The sequence below is a fragment of the Stegastes partitus genome, unplaced genomic scaffold, assembly GCF_000690725.1.
Source record: "Stegastes partitus isolate 25-593 unplaced genomic scaffold, Stegastes_partitus-1.0.2 Scaffold940, whole genome shotgun sequence".
In the NCBI taxonomy this organism is placed as follows: Eukaryota; Metazoa; Chordata; class Actinopteri; family Pomacentridae; genus Stegastes; species Stegastes partitus.
In genome coordinates, this window is record NW_007578671.1 from 219685 (window position 1) to 242552 (window position 22868).

A 22868-nucleotide genomic window follows, 5' to 3' on the forward strand; every position below is an offset into this window, starting at 1 on the left:
AAAAAAAAAACTGAAAGCAAAAGCAGACCCGCAGCAATAAAGTGCTGCTGCTGCTGCTGCTCCGATAGCTTTGCTGAGGAATCGTTCTGAATGCATCATTATCAAGCTCCAAACACATCCAGTCTGAAGTGGCTCTCACTGCTCCGAGTAAATCAAACCTCCCACATGGAGGACGCCGGCTTCTTGCTCACATTAAACAAGCCGAGCTCCTTCTAACAAACGTCGACAAATAGCTGTCGAAGTACAGTCTGCAGCCACCGGTGGTGAAAATGTGAGCAATCTTAATTCTGTGTACGAGCAGTAATGTATTGTGGAGCAGCAATCTGCGCGCTGTGTGTTTAATCTCGGCGCGGCAGAGATAACACATGCTGCCGGTGTCAGGCAGTCTGCAATTAATGAGCTGTCATTTTTGTGTTGGTGTTGAAAGAAGCAGAGAGTTTTTCCTGTAACCTCACCTTCTAAACTCTGCAACCTCGGCAGCGTTTAATGGTGAATATGACGGAAAACTGTTCTGCTGAGAGGACAAAGTATTACTGATCTGTTGCTCTCACAGGGTGGATCTCAAATTACTTCTGATGTGTTATTATATAGTCATATAAGTTATAAGTTATTTCCATTTGGCATGCAAAAACCTTTAAATAATAATAATAATAATTAAATATTGGGGAAAACTGCGAATTTGAAGCTGATGTGCTCCAAACGTTTCCACAAAGTTTTTTTCTGACTATCACAAAATGAAGAGATGATCAAAATGTGCTCGATTAAATCATCAAAATTCTATTAAGTCTCGTTAAAACAATACAAATTGTCCAAAATCTTAAATACATTTTCAAGGGAGTCTTTCTATTAAAACTAGGGTGGGACTTTAATTATGATTAATTAATTACAACAAAAATAACGCGTTGAAAAAAACACGTCTCTATCCAGGACTGCTAGCGCTAACAGCTCCTGTGCTCGCTGCAACACGCGTTGCGTTCAGGTGCTACCGTCAGCTTGATGAGCTTCGGTGGGATGCAGATTCTTTTTTGCACAAGTTGCACAAACCCAGGCTGTTGTCACGGCTTCCATCAGGCAGTTTGTTAAAATGAAACTTACCCTCCATCAGTCCAAGCGATGCCCTCTCATCGGATTCCTCCATGTTTGTCGTTGTTAGCGTAGCGCTAACGCATCGTGTGTGATCGGTGGACATGAAAACAGGCGCTGACAAACGTTCCGTGTTGCCTGGATGCAAACTGTGATTAAATGCGTCATTTTTGTTGTAATTAATTAATCGGAATTAACGCTTTAAAGTATATTTGGGGTGGGACTTTAATGCATTATTTTAGTCCCACCTGTAATTAAAATAAACACAACAGATTTATGCAAAAAGCTTTTTGCAACCGTAGATATACCCAAAGAAAGACTGCACAACATAACTCTAAGCATAAGGATGATTTACATATAAATCCACCCCCTCATGGAGAGAAATTAGCTACAGACACCAAAACTGATTTCTCTAAGAGGCTGCACACATGTTTATTCCAGCTGTAAAGTGGCCATTTTAACATGGCGGTCTATGAGAATTAACTCTGTAGAATTAACACCCTCAAGTGGCCGTTAGTGGAACTGCAGTTTGTTTTTTTTGGGCAATTCCGTGTTGGCGTCCAGCCGCTTGATAAAACCTCTAAATACGCTGTGACAGCGCCCTCTAGTGAGCAAGTAAATGAAAAAGTGAGGTAGCATAGTGAGCTAATTAACAACTCCATGTCGGTTTGTTTCTTTTTTTTAACAACAACGACTCCATAAAGTTAGTTTTAGTAAACTTTGGCGAGCAGCGGAAGTGAATGAATACACAAGGGAGTGATTTTTGTCGCTCACATCCTACCCATCTGCATCATTTGTTCCCCAGTAGACTTTTGACATCTTAAAGCTCATTTCACATCTTTGCCATTCATTCATTCATTCATTCATTCATTCATTCATTCATTCAGGAGACACACACCTCATGCAGCCTAATTATAGAACCACAAAGGTGAACTCCACTCTGAATCCATTCACTCAAACATGTCACGGGCAGGAGATGCAAAAAAAACATGCATATTTTGGGCACATTAAAGCGGTTAGATGAAGCACTACAGGCGGAGTTTATGTAATCTAGATGTTATAACACGAGCTGGTCGGGACGAAGGAGATTCACTTCTCACGCTGATTTCACACAGAAGGAGTCATTTCGCTCAAAACTCTAATCCAATTCTTCCAGCTCTTTTCTCGGGACTTGAAAGACAATCCATCTGTTCCTCCTGGCCGCTGTTCAATCACACCGCCTTCTGTTAGTGGGCCGGAGGTGAGTTAAATGTTTCTACCACTTCACTGGCACCTGGGGGAGTCTGGGACACGGTGGCATCTCGCTGCTATAAAGATCACGGCTGGAGTCCTAATTCATCACCCCGGGCGTCATCATGTGGCATTACAATATGCTAATGCAGCGACGCCGTGCCCTCGCTGTCACCTTCTTCTCTCTCTTTCATCTTTCCCTCTTGCTTCCCCCCGTGGGGCCTGAGCCTGCCTCCACCCAACCCTCTGCGATGTGCACACCTTGCTGCCAACATGTGGAGGGGATGTGGGGCTGATGTGGGAATTAGGTGAGCGTTGCATGTAGTTGTCTGGCTGCAAATGACGAACATGTAATTAGCCGGCGGTGTCAGCGTTACAACCGGATCCCGTTTATTAAGCACAGGCTCGCCTTCAGCGGGAGAAATTACTGCCGAACACGCCTTCAGATGGGATAAAAATAGAAATGGGTTTGCAACAGGTGTGGCATTGTGGTGGAAATGTGTGCAGCTGGGATTACACAGAGACACAGTACAATAAGAACTCACCAATAAACATGCTAATACTGACTAGAAGCTGTTTTTTTTTTTTTTTCCATTTGTGCATCAGGTGTTTTCTATTTTTCTCAGATGAAACAGTCGTTCTGTTTTGTTCTTACCCCGTGTGACGGATACGTCAGCCAGCCCCAGTCTCCCGTGATGGTCGTCGTGTCCAGTAGGTTCACTGCAGAGACAAAACACAACAACAGAGGATGTGAGCGATGAACTTTAAATGATTGCTTTTTTTTTTTCTCCCCCGTTCCCATCCTGCCCTACCCACCCCGTCCTCTATCACCCGATAGAGTCACGCAACATACACATGTACACCCGTCTGACAGGTGTGACTGATGAGGAGGGACGGTCGTCACGGCAACTTTGAGCCGGGTGTCACAGCGTGCGATGTCACCTTGACCTGGTTCACCCTCGGAGCCCTCAGAGCTGGGACCTCAGCGGCCCGGGCTCAGAATAGAACAGGACGCCAAACGTTTACTCCTAAATGTGAAGTGTGAGATAGTACGACAACAACACCAACGATACGCACGAACCAGACAAACAATCATGAAAACAGAAAAATGTGACGAATCATTAACACCAAAGAAGTCACCCAGAAAACACTCAGACTTCTGAATCAGTGCTGTTTGTCTTTTTTTTTCATAATTAGTTTTATTTAATTTTTAATGTGTATGTTTTCATTATGATATCTAACAATTAATCTGCATCATTTTGATTACATGTGCAAGATGTATATATAAAAATGACATTTTAAAAAAATGTCCAAAACTCTGACATTAGCTTCATTAGCGTAGCTTAAAATTAGCTGAAAATAGCAGATATTAGCTAGTTAGTGAATTAAGCATTGACCCAACTGGTTAGCTTGTCTGTTTGTCATTTGCTGCTTGTCAACCAACATACGAGTCCCAAATAAGTTTGTGTACATCCAAACTAGTTTAATTATTTTCTTAAAAAGAGAAATTAATAGTTAGCTAACTAATTTGTTGTCCACTGTGGCTAGCAAGTGTATAAAAGATAAACTATAAACTGCTAGCTGACTGCTAACCTTGCTAGCGTACCGTTATGACTGCTGAAAACTCACCAGGAAGTCCATTACATTTCAAATTTTATCAAAGCTGGACGCTAACATAGACATGTCCTCTCTGCCTAATTAACATCCGTGTGTTTGGATCTTTTAATTGATTCTACATGTGATCTTCCTGCATCCAAAATTCACTCCACCATCACCTTTACGTCTGAGTGGTGGATATTACAGGACAGAGATGGACAGATGGGGAAAAAGTGGATGAAGAATTTGGCAAATAATTCTACTGCAAACTGTCCATATTTTGTGCCCCGGCAGGTGTGTGTTTGTGTCTGTCTCCTGCCTTTAGCACTTCCAGCTAATATGATCTCTGCCCCGGGGCTGCTTGTCAAGCATCTGAGTGATGTTCCCCACATTAGAATGAGTTTAAGAAAACACTTGGCACTTCTTAGCTTTCCGTATGTCAGCCTTCATCTGTCTGCCTGACACTTGCTGTCTTGCCGTCTCTCCTCCATGTTACAGCTGCAATGTGCAACCGTTTTGCCTTGAAGCTGGAAGTGAACTGCGAGGCCTCAGCTGGCCGAGTTCATGTCTGGATGCCGGGCGCTCATACTGATGAGCTTTCAGGTAGAAGGCTCACAGATGATCGAGCACCGCTCTGCTGCTGCTTACGAAATGGAAATTGAGAAAATGATGTTTTGCATGTTTTGTAGATCTGCTGGCACATTGTTCTTTAGTTGAGATTTAGTATCACCGACACAAACTTCATCAACACAAAAAGATCCACGAACTCGATTCAGACATTATCAGCCAATTAAATATCCAACAGGCGGCTTTATCGTCCATAATGCTAAACAAGACAATGTACATCAGCGACCTCCTGGAGTCATCTGAGCAACTCATAACCCTGGAAAACTACTAAATGGAGCATCGTAACTGTGGACATTTGTGGCATCTTCAAACCCAAACCAAGTACTTTGGTGCCTACCAGCTCAACCAAACACCGACTGAAAACACAACAAACGTAGCGTTATATTTAGACACAGCTGGTGCATGCTTGCTGATGTGCCCACAGAGGTAACTGGTATGTTTCAATCTGTTTTCATGTGCATTTTCAGATCGCCTATAAGAAACCCTGAGTGGAAGCGATTAGAAATAATGTTTGGGTTGAGAAGTTGATGCGTTGCATGGAGCAGTGGGATGGAAGCGGACTTTGCTGCCACTTCACTGGAGAGAATCAACACAACCAAGAGGAAACCTGGAAAAAACAACATCCCAGCATTCAGAGAGCATTTCGTTAAAATATTTTGCACGGCCACTGAGCTAGCATGTTGGTATTTAGTAATGCTTAAGATGTTTGTTATTGTAGTTTAGCGTGTTAGCATGCTAATGTTTGCTAATTGGTACAAAGGACGAACACTAACGGGAAAAACAAAACCTGCAAAACTGACATTTTGACTTGATAAGCATCTAACACTAGGATTGTCTACAAAACCTATTTTATTTTTTTTTTCCAGGTTTGACCAAAGTGATGGGTCGATGGCTGCAGTATTGGCAGATGCAGTAATTGCGTTGAGCTCTGCCCAGCTTCAGAAAGATCTAATAAGGCAGAATGACTGAAAACACCCGCGTAGTCTGACAGACCTTCAACACAAATGATGCCCACAGAAAACCAGACAAAACACATTTTGCAGATCACTTCATTATTCCGTGCCGCCGGAGCTCCGGTGGCTCCAAACAGCCGGAGAAAGTAACGACCTCTAAGAACTCTTGTAACAGGACAGTAAATTGAAAGCAGTGTTTACCAAGCGGAGAACCAAAGCGATCTAATCTGGGTTAGTCCGACCACTCGGCAGCGTGTTGGAGAGAGAGTTTTATGTTTTGCTCTGAAGTGTCAATTTGCGGCTTGCGGTGGGTCAAGAACACCCACAATTCATAGAGGCGAGAAAAAAAAAAAAAAGACGAGTGTATAATGTCATAATGGAGATGAAGCACTCCTCTGCGCCGCGACTCCACTTCATGATGCAGAGCAATAAGACGGGAGTGTTTTTCCATAAAAACTCTGGCCAAGTGGAGCCTGGTGCTCGTCTCATTGCAGGCTGTTGCTTCGCTCACGTGTTGCAATTAGCCGTCGTGTCACTCCTCCTAATTTGGGCATCGGGCCGCTGAGAAGGGCAGTGGGTCAGAACACATAGACAGATGGCAGTGCCACCGTCCTCTCATCCCTCCATCCGTCCCTCCCCCTCATCCACCAGCCTCCTCCCTGCCTCCCCCAAGGCGCCGGCGTCCCGTCGCCTCGTATTGATGATGCCGGTCGGCGGCCCCCTCGCGCTCCAGCCAAGGTCACAAATGGATGCTGCCAATTACACTCTTCTGAGCGCCTCCACGCCGGCCCGCCCGAGTGACATAATGAAAGCGGCGTACTGGTGCAAGTGAATTTAATATTTCTTCAAAGAGCCGAGGGAATATTGCTCCGCTATACAGTTATTATTAAAGGACAAAGCAAAAAAAAAAAAAAAAAGACAAATAAATCCGCTTCCTGAATCCCCAAAAAAAACCATGTGAGGCGGCGTGTTATCGCCACAACAGAGCGTGTGAAGATTTACGAGGCATTCCCGGTGGTATTAATTTAATTTCTACTCAAATGAGAAATCCCTCTGTCTTTGAAGGTGGTGGGAGTCATTTATCTAATTTGCTCTCGCTGCCTGAATTATGACTTGTATATAAGCGATAGGGGTTTAGTGGCAGGTCTGCTGTTTGGCTTTAATGTGACAGGAAGTGTGTGAATAAAACAGAGGACGAGCAGTAATTAGCAGCTTCCCCCCTAAACACACACACACTACAGCCCACCTCTGCCTTCACGGACCAGTTGTTTCCACCTCGTTTTCGGCAAGCAGAAGCGTTTTATAAGATTTTTAGTGAACCGACTGACCTTCATGACACCTTTATGAGGATACGAGCTCCAACCAAAATAAAACTCTGACAACCAAGAGGTCAAAGCCGCTGTTTGGCGGCGGAGTGCATCTCCTCCAGGAGCCCGAGGCTTGAAATTGAGTTTGTTCCAGTTTTGTTCTGTTCATAACACAAAACCCGAGCCACCAATACCTCCCCATCTCGCCACCACAGCAGCCTTCCACCCATTCCTCTCGCTCGCCCTCTCTACCCCGAACTCCTCGGCCAAATGAAAAAGCTGTCCACCAACTCGAGAGGTTGTTCCCGCTCGCTGTGAGACACGCCACATATTTCCCAGGGCGGTGGTCAACTTTCCTCGGCCATTACTTTTCTTCCCCGCGCTCGCCCCCGCGACTCAATCTGGCCGGCAGCTTTAGCGGGCGGCCAGTGTGTGTGTGTGTGTATGGGTGTGTGTGTGTGTGTGTGTGTGTGTGTGTGTGTGTGTGTGCGGACGCCGCCGCCTGCGGCCCGGCGCTCATGTTGCAGGCATGTATCAAATCAGCCAGGCCCGCCGCCGCCGCATTTGGAAAATGCGGTGACACGAGCAAACACACACTCTGTGTCTTATCAGCAGTCATGGCAGCCTGACAGAGCGAGTGTGTGTGTCTGAAGTCAACACAGAAGAATTATGGGCTGTCTTGGAGGAAGTGGAGTTTGCCTGCAGTGCCTGCGGTGACTCCATACAGCCAACAACAACAATGTCGCCTTTAAAACACAAAAAAGAAAAGAAACACATTCACACAGAGAGAGGAGGAGGGCTATAGAGGAAGGAAATGGCAGAAAAGAGCAGATGCTCAAAACCTCATTTCCACCCCAAAAGACACGGTCGTATGTTTCAAAGTGGAAAGTGCAGCTATTATTCTACACCAAGTGTCTAAACACACACACACACACACAAACACACACACACAGTGCAGCGGTATGGCAGACATACATGCATCCGCTCAGATAGGCGACGACACACAATCAACAATGTGCAAGTTTGTGGAAAACACAATGTACACAAATACATACATGAACACACACACATCGGCTTCTCCGGCCAGACAGCGGCGATGACAGCTGTGTAATTATCTCATCAACACCTCCCTCCTCTAACAAGCTTCTCCTTCTCTTGTCTCTCGTCTTCCCCCCTCCTCCTCCTCCTCCTGCAAACCTCCTCATCAGCGCCGCGACCAGAGGAGACGATAAAAGCCTCCACAGAGATGAGAGGAGCTCCGGCGAAACACACTGAACCCTCTCCCTACTCTTTTATATCCTCACACACACACACACAGACAGCCATCTTCCATCCTTTCTAGTTGTGTTGTTGCGTTTGCTCCACAGTCCTAACACCAATTCCCCACTCTCCAATTATGAGAGCAAGTCCACATAAATTATTACTGCTCAAAAACAACTACAAAAAAAAAAAGAACACAGGAGTCTTTGTTCGTTCACGGCGGCAACAAACCGATATGAAATGATTTGAAATAATTGTTTTCATCACCGGTGCTCCCCTTCCTCCACCCAGATCCAATTGTATTTGTTTTTTTATTTTTTTATTTCAGCACTGGGTTTGGGGAGGTGTGCTGAACGAAATTAGCCACATGAAAGGGAGAAATGAAAGGTGGAATAGAATTAAGGACGACTCCTTTGATTCGCAAATTGTCAGTTCGGTGGGCGAACGGAGGAGAACGAAGCACGGAGGCGTTGGATCGTCGTTTCCAGGAGACTTGGGATCAGAACGAACGACTTCCCAGGTGTGACTGGAAAAGTCTGAAGGCTCGGAAAGGATGGACGTCACATGTGAGCAGATGTGAAAATACGTTTATGAAGAGCTGCTGCCATAGAGAACATTTCTAGGATTATTTTTTAATTTATTCCTTTAACTGCTCAGTTGAACAAAAATCCAAACGTCACCTCCCTGAACTGATCGCTGAGGAGAACACTGACCTCCTGTAGATGTTCTGGGTCGGGATTTTTTCAACATTTTTAAAGGTACACACCTGACAGTAGCCCCATGAAGCCACGTTTTATAATACATTTATTTGCTAATTTGTGCTGTTTTCTTTTATTAAAACTTTTTAGCATCATAGCTGATGTTGTCGCTTCACACACGTGGCAGATGAGAACCTGCTTGTCTTTGATTTCTCATTTTCTGAGCCGATCTCCTGCATAAAATCTGTTTAAAGAGCCCAATTTAAATATACAATATGTGCTAGAAATAAAAAAGTGCCCGAGGAAGGACTGAAGGAGCGCAGCAGCGTGTGGACTTTCCCTTTTCTTCTTCCTTTATACGTACATTTGGCAGACGGACGAACACGTGACTCAGCGGTCAGCTGGTTGACAGCTGGTGATGGTGAAGTGCCAGCAAATGGAGCTCTGCACCAAAGAACATGTGAATAAATGAAAACCATAAGTAAAAGCATTGCAGGGACATTTTGAGGAAAAAAAGTGTGATTGTGATGTCACACAGGGAGACGATAGGTTCTGGTTGGAAACTCAGGAAATAACCAAACTTTAACTTTTTCTGATTTAAAGTCGAGCATCACAGAAAAATGTCCTGATTTAATTTGTCATGACTCATAAAAACCACACAGAGAACATGATCATATCAGATGAAATATATCATAAGAAATATTCAACACAATATTTAAATTATTATTATTTTAATCTTCTTGTTGACTCAGTAAATGCAGCACATGTCATGTTCCTCTGTGACCATCTTTCTTCACATGAACACTTTTCTCCGTCATTAACTTTGATTCTTGTCCAACATGATCCAAGCAGGGCATCACATGCACTTTTTAAAAAAAATAAAGTCTCCAAACTTACTTTTTTGCAAAGTCTACTCAGCCAGGACATAATCCTTTTCATTTTACAGAGCGGGGAACAGAATCATGTGGCTTTGTGGATGACAAATGGGCTGTAAATAAACCACAACACATGGGAGCAGAACTCCGGGCCGGGCTCACACCCAGAACAACGTTTTTGTGTTGCTGCGACTGCTTGCACACAACCTGACATATGTCACTACACATTGGCTGCTTTCTCGCTGCTCATTTTCCTTCTTTTCTTACATCATCATTGGTTTCCTCGTGATGATAATCACCAAACAGCATCAGTAAATATAATAAAGTCACCGCACGGCTACATGGAGGATGAAAAATAAATGACTAAAGTACAAACAAATGAATAAAAATACAAATAAATGCATTAATAAGTAATCAAATATGCCAATGATTTTTTTTTAATGCTGCATTTTGATTGTTAAAAGAACACAATAATCAGATTTCTTAGATTTCCTTCTTAATTATGTAAATCAACTTTTATGTTTATCTGCTTTGTTCCTTTGTCGTACACGTTTCCATATTGATTTATTTCTGTTTGTGTGTTAATAAAGTTACAGGTGGGTTGTCCTAAATTTAACTGTAGTTAACACACGGTTGGCGTTTGTAGCCTTTTACATGATTACAAATAATTAGAAACACAGAATGTAAACATAAAGAAATAAGTAAAGACATATAGAAAAACATTAATGAATAAATACATTTAGAAATAAAGAAATAATCTAAATTAAAAATGTTTTTGCACGTTTTTTTTTTGTTTTTAATTTGACATTTTGTTTATTTTTTATTTCATTTTATTTTTATTTTTATTTTTAACTTTAGTCATTCTGTTCATTGGTGTTTTTCTTTTTTGCTGCTGTATCAAAATAATTTCCCAGGCCTGGGATAAATACAGTATTTTTCCATTCTATTCTTTTCTATTCTACAGCTGGTGATAGTGATCAAAATGTAGAAATAAATTGAAGAGGTTTAATTAATGGCTTTTTTTCTTTTCTTTTTTTTTCTCTTCATTATCAAATGGTACTATTTACATTTTTAAATATCTATTTCTGTATTTTAAAAAAAAATTATATTAGTTCACTGCAAATAATCTGGGACTTGCCAAGATTTCAAATCTTATTTTTAGACACGATAGATAATTTGGCTTGTTATAAAAGTTATTTACTCATTTTTAATCCTTGATTTTACAGTATAATCTTAAATTGAGCATTAAAAATCTTATTTCAAGATTTCTTATCAAGTAAAATTTACTTGCTGCATGGACAGATAATTTCACTAGTTTGAAGTCATTTTCTTCTCAGATTTAGTGTTTAGATCTTATATTTGGGCGACCCTTTTTTGCAGTGTTCTTTTTGTATATATTTATTATGAACCTCTATTGAGCGAACAAACACTTCTGCTATAATATAAGATTATTATGCTCTATGTACATTTGTTTTTATTTTAATATCCCGCTAACACATGCTAATTATGGGGCTTTAAGTTAGATCACTAAAAAAAAACATACACTACTGCAAATATAGAATTATTCTAAGTCATGCAATCTGATGCATATTTTTCAGACATTTATCGGAGCCAATGCAGCGACTTAACCTCTTTACGTATAAAGTTCTCATCACGTCTGCTCCCCTCGGTCCAACATCACCACCTTCTCATCGGTGAAGCTTCACAAACAGTGTGTGTTCTTCACAAATGAGTCCTGATCTCATCACTAATCTGTAAACATTTTTTTGTTCATGGCAGTGGATGGGAGCATGACAGAGTTTCTGACCAACAGGAGTCCATTGAACTAACCAGGTTAAACAAGGAGGCACAGACCATAAAGTTCTACTATCAGGACGTCAACCTGCCTGGTTCCTCTCTTTGTAGAACAGAAACATGTTCCTGCTGCTGTCGTGAGTTATAAACCACCATGTTGGACTGTTTGTATTGTTCCAGTCTTCCTCATCAACCCCACGTCATCCCAACACATCCATGGTTTAGTGTTTTCCTAACACACCTGGACGCTGTAGCTTTGAACACCGGCTACCAAAATGCAACCAGACCAAAATCAGCAGCTGATCACATCTCAGTCAATTAATCCAGGTGGGACGTTCAAGACTCTCTGATTTCTCACATACACATCACATGCATCCAGCTAATCTCCTGCTCGACCGCATCCCAAAGCGCTCCACTGGATCCAGATCTGCTGACTGAAGGAGCTAGACTGTTGCTATACAGGGACGCACTCGATCAGAAACGAGACAGTCTGTAGGCCATGATTGGCTGATATTAAAGGGTCCAGAGGGTTCAAGAGAACATCCCCGTACATCATCATCAGCCTGGACTGAGGCGAGCTCCATGCTGCTGATCCTGACCAACCACCTGCAGCTTCAACACAGATCCATCAGACATCTTTCTACCGTTAGCTGTCCGGTGCTGGTGGGTCTGAATCCACTGCAGGAACCTGACGTGGTCTTCTACTGATGGCGTCCATCCTCCTCAGTGATGAGTGTGTTCTGAGCTGCTTTCTGCTCAGCACGAGTAGATGACTGAATTACTGTTATTAAGATTATTAATCTCACGCCTCAAAGTAGAAAACAATAATATATAAGTATGATACATGACTGAAATAAAATAAGTAGGGATGCATGATATATCGGTGGCCACATCGGTATCGGCCGATATTAGTGTTTTTCCTGATGTATCGGTCAGAACAAATTTAGCCGATGTGAAAAAACGATGAGTTAGTGTGACGACCCCCCGGATGCAATTTTAACCTGATTCCTCTAATTATAAAATCTGAAAGGCCCATAATTCAAAGATCCAGATAAAACCTTTGACCTGGGGACTCTAACCATAAACGATGATGTGGAACCTCAGATACCACATACGTCCCCCTTTCCAGACTAAGCAGAGTCTCGAAAAATAAAAAAAGTAACACACATATTTACAGTTATGTAATAAAGAAGACTATGTGGTCTAATTTGGGCTTTTTTAAAATAGTTTTCACGTCCTCACAGTGCTTGTACTCATTTTTCAGTGTGAACAAAACTTAAATATCGTCATCGGTAATATCGGTTATCAGCGATATCAGAAGTCTTAATAATGATATCGGCCAGAAATTTTAATATCGTGCATCATTAAAAATAAGCTATTACAAGACTAGGACAGAACAGTAAAAAGTAGTAATATTGAATGAAATATTGCACCTAAAGGATGAGATGAAAACAAAATAGTGCACATTATTAATAATATTAATAAAGTTTTACACTTTTTTTTTTCTACGTCTGGAAGAATCTGTGCAATACAACTGATATGTGCAATATAGTTATTTCAACATCCAGAGGAATGTTATGAACAGGAACTATTAGGTATATTTTTGGGTGCATTTTTTTGTTGTTGTTGTTCTACTGATATTTCTTAAATGTTTGCACTATCCCCTTCACTGCTGTAATAATGCAAATGTCCCCACTGTGGGATCAATACAGACTTATCGTATCGTATTGAAGCTTTTCTGTCGGGTCCAAACCATTTTCGTGTTCTCACATTGGCCACATTGCCACATTGGCTGATTAGATCTTTTTTTTTCTGATTAAGACGGTATAAAGGTGTCGCTAATAAAGTGCTAAAATTGGCGTTTATGGGTTTTTGTTGGCCAAACTTTATCCTGGATGTGTGATATTGGCTTTTTTTCCCCCAATATCCAATACGCCGATATTGTCCAACTCTCAACTTCCGATATCAACCGATACGATACATGTTTGTTACTGTGGCCACGCTTGTTTACACGCTTCACCATGTAGTCGTCATTTGTACACCAGCGGAATCCAGGCATTATATGATCTGTTTTCATTATAGGCAAAAAAAAAAAAACAAAAAGCGATACCAGTGTTGACAGATATTCCATTTTATGCCAACATCGGCCATAATATCAGCCCACCTATATTATTGGACATCCCTGTCCCGGCTACATGCAAACTCCAGTCTGCCCTCCTCCTCCAGTCCAGAAGGAGATGCTCATGTCGCTGCCTGTAAACTGCCAACAGCACCAGAAAAAGAGCAGCTAGCGGGGCTAACGACGCCCCTCTGAACACATGGCTGGATCTGTTATGGTCACAGGAAACCAGAGCAGTCGGAGGAAACCCACTCAAAACCAAAGCCGGTGATGTAACAGGAACAGACGGACGATAATCTTAACGTCGCTGCCAAACATATCTTCAAGTAGCGCTGCTTTCCTTCTCATCCTTTCTACATGTTGTCTTACTTTAATCTTCTATACATCCTTATTTAACCACTGCTCACTCTTCCATATGTCCAACGTAAGCGCCATGGTTTGGTCGGCGGTACGGTTTCTCCCTCTTCTTTTACTCCTTTTCTTTCCGTCTTGATGTCTCTTTAGTATTTGTTGCAGCAGTGGTACATTTTTTCCCCCACAGGGATCATTAAAGCTTTATCTCGTTACCTCAACACCTACACTAACCTTCTCCTCCTCCTCCTCCTCATCTCATCTTTCCCCAAACTCTCCCTGAAGTTTTTCTCCCCAGAGGCCCTTCTCTCTCTCTCTCTCTTTTTTTTTTTTTCCATTGTGGTGTAAGCATTTTGTCCTTGGTGCTGAGAAAAGCGGCACAGACGGGGCGGAGGGAGGAAGCTGCTGAGAGACTTATTATAACAACGCTCAGAAGAGACTTTGTTTTCAACTTTTCATCTTCTCCTTTTGAACTCTTCCTCTGTTTGTGCGGGTGAATGAGATTTTTTAGAGGTTTCAAGCGATGAACGGAGTAACAGGACGAGCACATCTGAGGGACGGCCGGCCGTCTGCTGACTTTGGTGTCAGTTTTTACACAACAGGATCAGAGATGCATCAGCGATACGCGTCACATATACAGATAATGAAAACTTACTGGACTTTTTTGCAGTTTTTCTCTTTCAGCAGTACATTTTTCACACGCTTGCACTTGATTTCCTCCCTTTGTGCTGCTCTATACGTCTACTAGATGCAAATATCGTAGCTTTGTGCTAAAACACAACGAAATAGATCAGCGTTTTAGGGCTTTTTTGATTTTTGCTGGTGGGTTTAATGAGACAAATTTCTATATTGTTATAACCTGGTTCGTCAGCCCGACTCTGTTCGAACAAAGTCTTTATTTTTTCCACTTCTCCCACGGATTAAACATTAAACAACATATAATTAATGCGTTTTAATGGTGCTGGCAGGCAACAGATATGAGGGAGGTCTAATCTGAGCCCCCGGCAGAAAGAAAATAAACATATTTAGTTCATGGTTAGTTTAAAGGGTGAACTAGTGACTCACAAGCGCTTTGTTTTTGTGGCTCCGTACAAAAAGACAAGAGTTTTTCTTAACAAAAAGTGTTCTTGACAGTTTTAATTGTCCAATATTGTCCTAAAAACAAAACATTTGAGCAGAAGTTTGTAAAGCAAAATGTTTGCTGCATTTTATTCTAGTGCAATGTTTCACCATCATGTGTGATATTATTTATTACCTGCTCTATTCCAGTCTTATTTACTTATTTCAGTATTGTGTCATGCTTATATATTTTCTACATTTTGGGCATTTCTTGCATAATGTCATTTTCTTTTCTTCTGGCACAAGAGTTTCTTTCGGGATGATCTTACTTGAGAACCGGAGGAGTCAGACATCAGGTAAATGAGTCGACCCCGACGCTGTTAAACCAAAGATATTTAAACTGCAACTCCATCAGATGTGATGCAACAGAAATGAAACAACAACGCTGCTTCCATTTTAGTGGCAGGACGACGATGCGGACCTTTTTTTTTCCCCTGAACGCGCCACGCTGGGCTTCCTGATCAAAATGGCGCCGGCTCGTGTTTTAATAACAGATTGAGAACAGAAAGCAGCGGAGCAGAAAGGGTTAATCATCCTGTTGTGTCTCCACATTTAGCTTGTGACCCTTGAAAGGGGCCTGAAACCCTGATTGGGAACCACAGGACTTAACTATCTACACTTTTTGTGCTACTAACAGAACAGACAGAGGAGTTTAAGAGAGACTGTTTTCAGATTTCTGTGTTAGATCAAAGAATTATCTCATTAGTTAAACCAAGAATGAGCAAAATAACTGCGCTGGCATCTAAAAAACATGACTGAACACATTTTTTAAGGGGAAAATGTGAATAAACAGATTCTTTTAATGCACATTTAGTAATAAAACAATTCAAAAAGTCTGAAAATGAGCATCATCATCAACATACGTCACACAGATAAAGTCTGTTGCAGCCTCCAGTGAAGGTGGTGAAATCTAAACCCATAAAGCAAAACGTTCTTTAACCTTAAATATCCACAAAACTATAAGTAAACAAAGCCGCGGCACGACAGCCCCGTAGGGACTCCGGCAGACAGGGACCGAGGATGGAAGACTTGATCTGAAACTCTTTCTGGCTTCATCCCAGAGCGAAAGGACTCTGCAACACGCCTGATGCGTTTTTGATGAAATCGTTACGTGGCTCATGCATTTTTGATTTGTTGATTTTACCGGATCAATGCCATAGGAGACAAGGAGCACGGCGGAGAATCCTGATCTGTTCGGCGAGGTGTCGGTGTCGGGGACAAACCGGTGACACGAATTAACACAGGAACTGATCAGACAGCACTCACTTATTTATTTATGGTTTTAAGATTGTGTGCTTCGACTACAAGCAAGGTTTCATATTTAAACAGCGGGTTTATCTCAGAGTTAAATGCACAGAAAATCCCCCAAACATGTCACTTCAATACAACTGTGACTCCCGTAACCGACAAGTATTTTTAAACTAGAGACACAACAGCACAAATCATCATCATCACCTCCGTGCCGTCCAAAATCGCTCTGGAAATTAAGCCTGGAAGTGTGCAGTGTGCACCTTTTTTTTTTTCCCATAATATCAGCACAAAATCCACCAGAGACAGCGCTTTTCCCACAAAAAAAATCCCCAGCAGAATACACTGTAAACACGGCCCAGTTTAGCCCTCCCTCTCTCAAACCGCCAGATTAGGTCAGAGGGAGCGGGCTTTTTGGAGGGACCGCTCCTCCGCTGGACGGGTCGACCAGATGATTCGGTTTCTACAATGGCCAGCACAACACAGCCCAATCCCTCATATCTTATTTTACCAGGTGCTGGAGCACGGGGCCCTGCTTTGTATATCCCTGCAAGGCATCACGCTCGCTGCATGATGGAGGGTGGAGGATGCTCAGGGCCAGCGAGGCTCTTCAATTCCCACGTGACAGGAGGAGTGAATAGCAGGCTATACTTGCTGCTGCCCGGGCCTGCCTGGGCTCCCCGGGGGAAAACATCCAGAGGGGGTATAGACGCAGCGCAGGAGAGGCATGCAGGGCTATTTATAGGTAAAGAGGAGAGGTGAGGGGAAAAAAAAAAAAGACTGAAGAAGAAGAGAGAGGGGTTTAAACCAAGAAAAGAGAGACAGAGGAGTCTGAAAGCAGATGACATGATATCTGCAGCCACGGCGGCGTCGAGGCTACAGCCGCCTGCAGCACCTGCCCAGCTGCAAAAGCCAACAAAAGTCTGGCCCAACTTATTGATCGGTGGTGGAGAGAGTTCACGCAGAGGTTAGCCGTGTTGAACTGAGCAGAGAGAATAGTTGAGTCAAGACGACAGTGATATTTTATCAATACAGACTCCACCAGCGGCTCACAGTCCACAGATCCCTGTGATGTTTCTGCAGCAGCCCGGTTCTCACCCTGCCTTCCTCTTCAATAAATAACATTACTTCTTTTTTAAAAATTCTTTATTCGTTTTCTCCATCCGCAGGCCGTCAGCTACGTTTCGTGGCCTCGTGCAAAGCGTCTCTATTTTACACTGATGCCCTTTAATCATTTTCATCATTTCAACGAGCTGACATTTTACATAAAGAGCTCTTATCATCGCTGGCTTATGCTTAATGATGAATGGTGATAATTACTGTCAGTCGGTGTGTCTAACGCGCCGCGGTCGCATCGCTGCGTCTGCTCTTCTGCCGGAGTGCTTAAAGAGGGAAGACTGCAGCATGCGTGGACAGATAAGGTGGAGAGAAGTGGGGCGCGTTGTGTATGGGCCGGACGTGGTCATGACTTCGTTTTGTTTAAATAAAAAATAAAAACCTCCAGTGGCGTGTAAGTGGTGCACTAGTTAGCTGGAGCAGCGCCTCCAGGCTGTGTGGTCAGGAAACATTTGCTGCAAGGTTAGAAGAAGAAAAAAAACCCTGAATGTACGACACTGTAGGCGGTTATTGACTGTTTGTGCTGTAACCGCTCAACTCGGTGCAGCTTTTTTTTTATTTCTCTTCCCTGTCAGGCTCTACAGGAGGTTATCTGGAGCCGAGGCGACCCGTCCATCATCACTGTTCGAGGCTGCGTTCCTGCTACCGTTGCAGCCGGCTTGTTAAAGTGTGTTTTCCGGTAAAGCGTCACCTCGCCTCCATTACAGATGTCAGTCCGACACGCGCCGCCCCGCTGCCATCAATATTTACCCAATTGTGTAGCAGGAAGTAGTTCACGACGAATGCATTAGCCTGTTTCTTCAGTCTCTCTCTCTCTCTGTCCCTCTGTAGACATAAAAAATACAGAATCCATTCGTTTCAGGAAATTACTGAGTCTTTTTTAAAATTGTAAAACCTTGTCGTATCGTAGGAAAGAGCGAACATGAGAGCAGGCAGAGGATGAAGTCTGAAATGGCTCAGAGAGACCAGCAGGTTCTGATCTGGTTGTGGACTGTTGGACCATCAGCAGATGATCGATGAACATCCACCGTATGCTTTAATGTAACGCTGTACGAATGATTCATAAACTTCACCAGTATAAGCAATACTCACATGTACTCCATGCTAACTCTGGCATACAGTAATACAACAAGAACAATAGGAGAAGCTTGTTTATCTGCATCAGAAGGTGGTGAGAAGTTTTCTATTTTGCACTACGAAAAAAGCACGAGAGGAAATAGACAACTTGTGGATCTATCACTGTACAAACCAAATATAAATATATATGTATATATAAAACCGTCCAGATACACATTTTTAAATTCCAGATGTTTTTATTACACCACAAAAAACTGTAACTTGCAGAATAGTCAGTAGACTTTAAAAAAAAAAAAAAACTTAACCCAGGTCCTTATCCTCTTATTATTTCTGCACAAATTCTATTCTAACTTTAATTCTTTCAGTTTTCAAGTATGATAAATGAAGCTTTATTAATCCCAAAAGAAATTCTTGCACCAGATATTGCTCTGAAAAAAAGAATAAGACATAACATAAGAAAAGTAGAACCTAAAAAGTAGAAAAGTAATCGGATATAAGTACGAAACATAACTTAAAACAGAATAGGCGAGCTAAAATAAGACTGGAATAGAATGAGAGAGTGATGCTGTTGGTTGTAGTTTTAATGTTGTTCTATGTAGTTTACTGGTATCAGATTTTTGATTTTTATTTTTTTATTCTGTTGTCTTTTTTTAATATTTAAATCACTTTGTGTTGCAGTGCGTGACCTGTGACATACAATTATTATTGTTATTATTATTATTAATAATAATAATAATAATAATCATGATAACAACAGCCTGTAATAATAATTTATGATTAATATAAAAAATGGTAATTATATATTTAAACTTTTTTAAAATTATTATCACAATGTGTAATTATTAAAGGCAGGTTATAATTGTAAATACCTCCACTGCTGAAATATCAGAAATACAAGCTCACGGCTCCGTATTTATCATCTACAGTCACGTTCCAGCAGCGCCAGCCGTCCTTCAACCACCTGCTGTGAACTCATCAAGTCTCGTTGGCTCACGTTTCACTTTGTTCAACTAAGATCACAAATGTTTTACCTAAAGTTCCTCCAATCAGCAGCTGATTGTGATGAAGTTTTAGCAACAACAACAAAAAAAAAAGCCTTGTTGCCTCTTTTATCTGTTCACGTGTCACTTGTTTGCCTCCGTGGGTATCTGCAGCCCGGTCGGGCTACATTCCCGATGCTGTTCGCCTGAGTGAACGCAACACGATCCGGTGGCTCTCAGCGTCGTTATCAACGGCTGAAATAAAGCGGCCTGAGGACAGAAGCATCCGCCGCTCGCTATCAAAGCGTCTCGTGCTCAACGTGACGACATGCCGCCGCGTTAACGTGTTTGTTTCCCCCGTAGGACGCTGTTGAGTCCAAAGTTACGCTGCAGAGCCAAGCGGAGCTAAGAAGAGTCACCAACACGCTCTGGGCTCGAGGCCTCGCTGGGATACACGGGCTTTGTTGTTAATCTAGTTTCAGCGCGAGCAGATGAATGAATTTATGCATTCAAAACGGGGCGCGTCTGAACAGAAGACAGATGACGGCGGAGAACAGAGAGCAGAGTGTTTGGACTCCCTGCGTCGGCCGCTGGATCGTTCCATTAAACATCAGTGGAGGAAGATCTCAGCCGTCCTCCTCTATTCAGACCCGACTGCTGCCGTTTGGATCGATGTTCTTATGTGTAAATCATTTCCTGGCAACACTCCAGAATAAACCACCAGATAGTTTATCTTTGTCTGCTTCCTGTATTTTTGTTCTTGACCTCGCTGCCCTGATTAGATATTCACACAGTGATAAAACAGCACCGGGAGAGAAAAGACGGAACAAAAAGGGGTTAGAGGATAGTAAAAAAATAAAAATAAAATAAAAGATTGCTCACAGGTGGCACAGTTGATTGGCAGCTTGGGAAACTGTGCAGCAAAAGTACGGCTTCAGAGCCGTAAATCTGCAAGACGTGTAGAAACAAGCTTCACGTGTGGATGCGTCGGAGGCGAACGATGAAGCTGCTGTAGAACAGTGATGGTAAATGTCAGCAGGTCAAGACGGGCAAAGCTTCTTTTTCGGCTCCATTTAGCACACAAACAGGCCCGTCCTCCAAACAAGGAGACGGTGTTTTGAACGTTCCCTTTTTCCCACTAAACGCTGAGGTTACTTGAGCAGGAGGTAACTCACAGGCTAGGCGCTGATGCAAGACACTGAAATAGACTTTTACAAACCTTTTGCTAAAATACCCTTCATTTGATTTATTCACTCCCCCCCACCATCCCTTTCTCTCCAATCCGTCTTTAAGTTAAACCTCATCAACGCTTCTGTTTCCTTTAGATTAACGCCTCAGACTTTAATATCGTCCCCACAGATAAACCTGCTCGGTGTGTGCGTACATGTATGTGCAACCTGAATTTTCATCACTCCTCCAACCGCCGCCGCCGCCCCTCCGACTCCACCTCCTCCCTCGCCAGATATTAATTGCATCAGGGCTGTGATAGATGGACAGATTAGCGGGTGTAAAATGCATTCTTTCCTTTACGGAAACAGGAGCAGATCCATCAGCCTGCATCACAGGTGCTTTGGCGCTCGCTACATCATGCGTGAGCGTTTGGTTCACCTGCCACAGAGAGAATCGGTCCTCCTGCACGTCATGTGGACTCAAGACTGCCTGAAAAAGACCCTGTTCTGGTCCCTGTCCAAAGACGTCCTCGTCCATCGTAGGGGCCAACAAAGCAAATCACTTTGACACTGAAGCACTGGCAGAGCAAAGCAGCGCTTAGCTCACCTAATGCTAACATGCTAACATGAACATGAGCAGCGATGTGCTTTTGGCATTTCAGGCTGAATAATCAGCAGTTTGGGGGTCACTTCTTCAAAAACTCGTCAAAGCAACAGAAATGCATTCAGAAATCATGTCCAACAGGTTCTTCTGTCATACGGATGTGAGACGCTGATTAAACTGACTGCAACTGGGAGATACTGGGACACTGACTCATTTCATCAAATTCAAAGCATCAGTCGGTGATCTGAGAAGCAACATCTGCAATCCTGGAACCCTGATGCAGCAGAACAACCAGAAAAGAACAATAAACGGACTCAGTGATGTCGGTTACAAACCAAACTTGAAGCTCCCGGTCAGACCAAACCAACAGCAGCAAACTCCTGCTCGAGTTGAGTTTGGTACATTTTTCATTTATGATTTCAACTTTTAATTTCTGTAAAAGTGTCCTGTGGTTTGCAGCAGTGTGGCTTCAACCCTCTAATCCTCACAGCTGACTGAAAACTAAACCATTTTACCAAAACCACCACAACAACAGGTTCTTCCTTTATAATAAGCCGAGCACAAGAGCAAACACCAGAGTCTTACCTCGTCTCTAGTCTATAGGGGCACAGACTTGATTAATGCTGCACACGGGTTTCACTGGAAACAAGGAAATGCCTCCAAGCTTTTAGCTTCTTAGTAAAAAAAAAACAACAAAAAAAGTTTATCTCACAGCAGATGTTTACTGACGGTAAAATTATGGGTGAAATTCGTCACTACTAGCTGGTATTAGATAAAACAGTGATGAAGCTCAGTGTTGTTGTGTGTTTATGAAAGTAGAGATGCAGGTAGGTGATTCAGAATGCATTTATATACACGCACACATAATGTCGACACCGCACGTTTTTAAATGTACAAATGGTTCCATATGAGGACAGAGTTGACCCAGTAGTTGGTCTGTGATTGGAGGCTCGATGTGACCGATGTGGTTTATTTTGCTTCCAGGTTTGAGCTCCGAATAGTCATCGTCATCCCCGTCCCCCTCGCCGCCGCCACTGATGGCGGATACAGTACAGTGACCTCAGATGGCAGAAACGCCCGCTTACTGCAGAAACGGTGCCATGACCGCCTACCTACAACTAACCGGAAAAAGGTACCTCCACACCGAAACAGGTGGTAGTAGCTAAATGGGGCCTTCCAACCTGTCGGATCCTGCGCTGCGTGCCGCGACATGCAACCCCGCTCCCTCGTCAGAACAAATACCCCCAAATATTCCATATATTTGCCATTAATTGGGGCCAAATATCCGGAGAGCAGAAATTGCTATTCGGACCAGCCCTACTGTTTTCCAGAATCTCATCTTAGTAACTTAAACTAAACGTAACCAGGGTTGCAGAGCTGAAGACGACACATGGAGTCATTCTACTGAGAATCACATGAAGGCAGCGACAGACGATCCAATCAGCACATGGACCTAAAACCACCGCTCTGGAAGACAGTCGTCTGTTTTGCCGCTCAGTATAAAGGACTTAAACTCCCTCCTCATGCTCCGAGCCGGTTGGTGTTTGAGCCGCTGCGACTCAAAGGAAACGTGGTCTTCACAAAGTGAGTCGAGCACAAACTTTGAGTTTGACCTTATTAGTGGGACGGCTCTTTGTTGCTGCAGCAATTGGAGCAGGTTGG

General features: G+C 42.8%; 1 protein-coding gene across 1 annotated transcript in view; it reads right to left on the reverse strand.

The window, feature by feature from the left end:
* epha8 (eph receptor A8) overlaps positions 1-22868 on the reverse strand; it is a 130734-nt gene that overhangs the window by 102340 nt on the left and 5526 nt on the right. The window contains exon 2 of the mRNA XM_008294101.1: positions 2969-3033. Coding sequence (XP_008292323.1) covers positions 2969-3033 — 65 coding nt within the window. The remainder of the gene's footprint in view (positions 1-2968; positions 3034-22868) is intronic.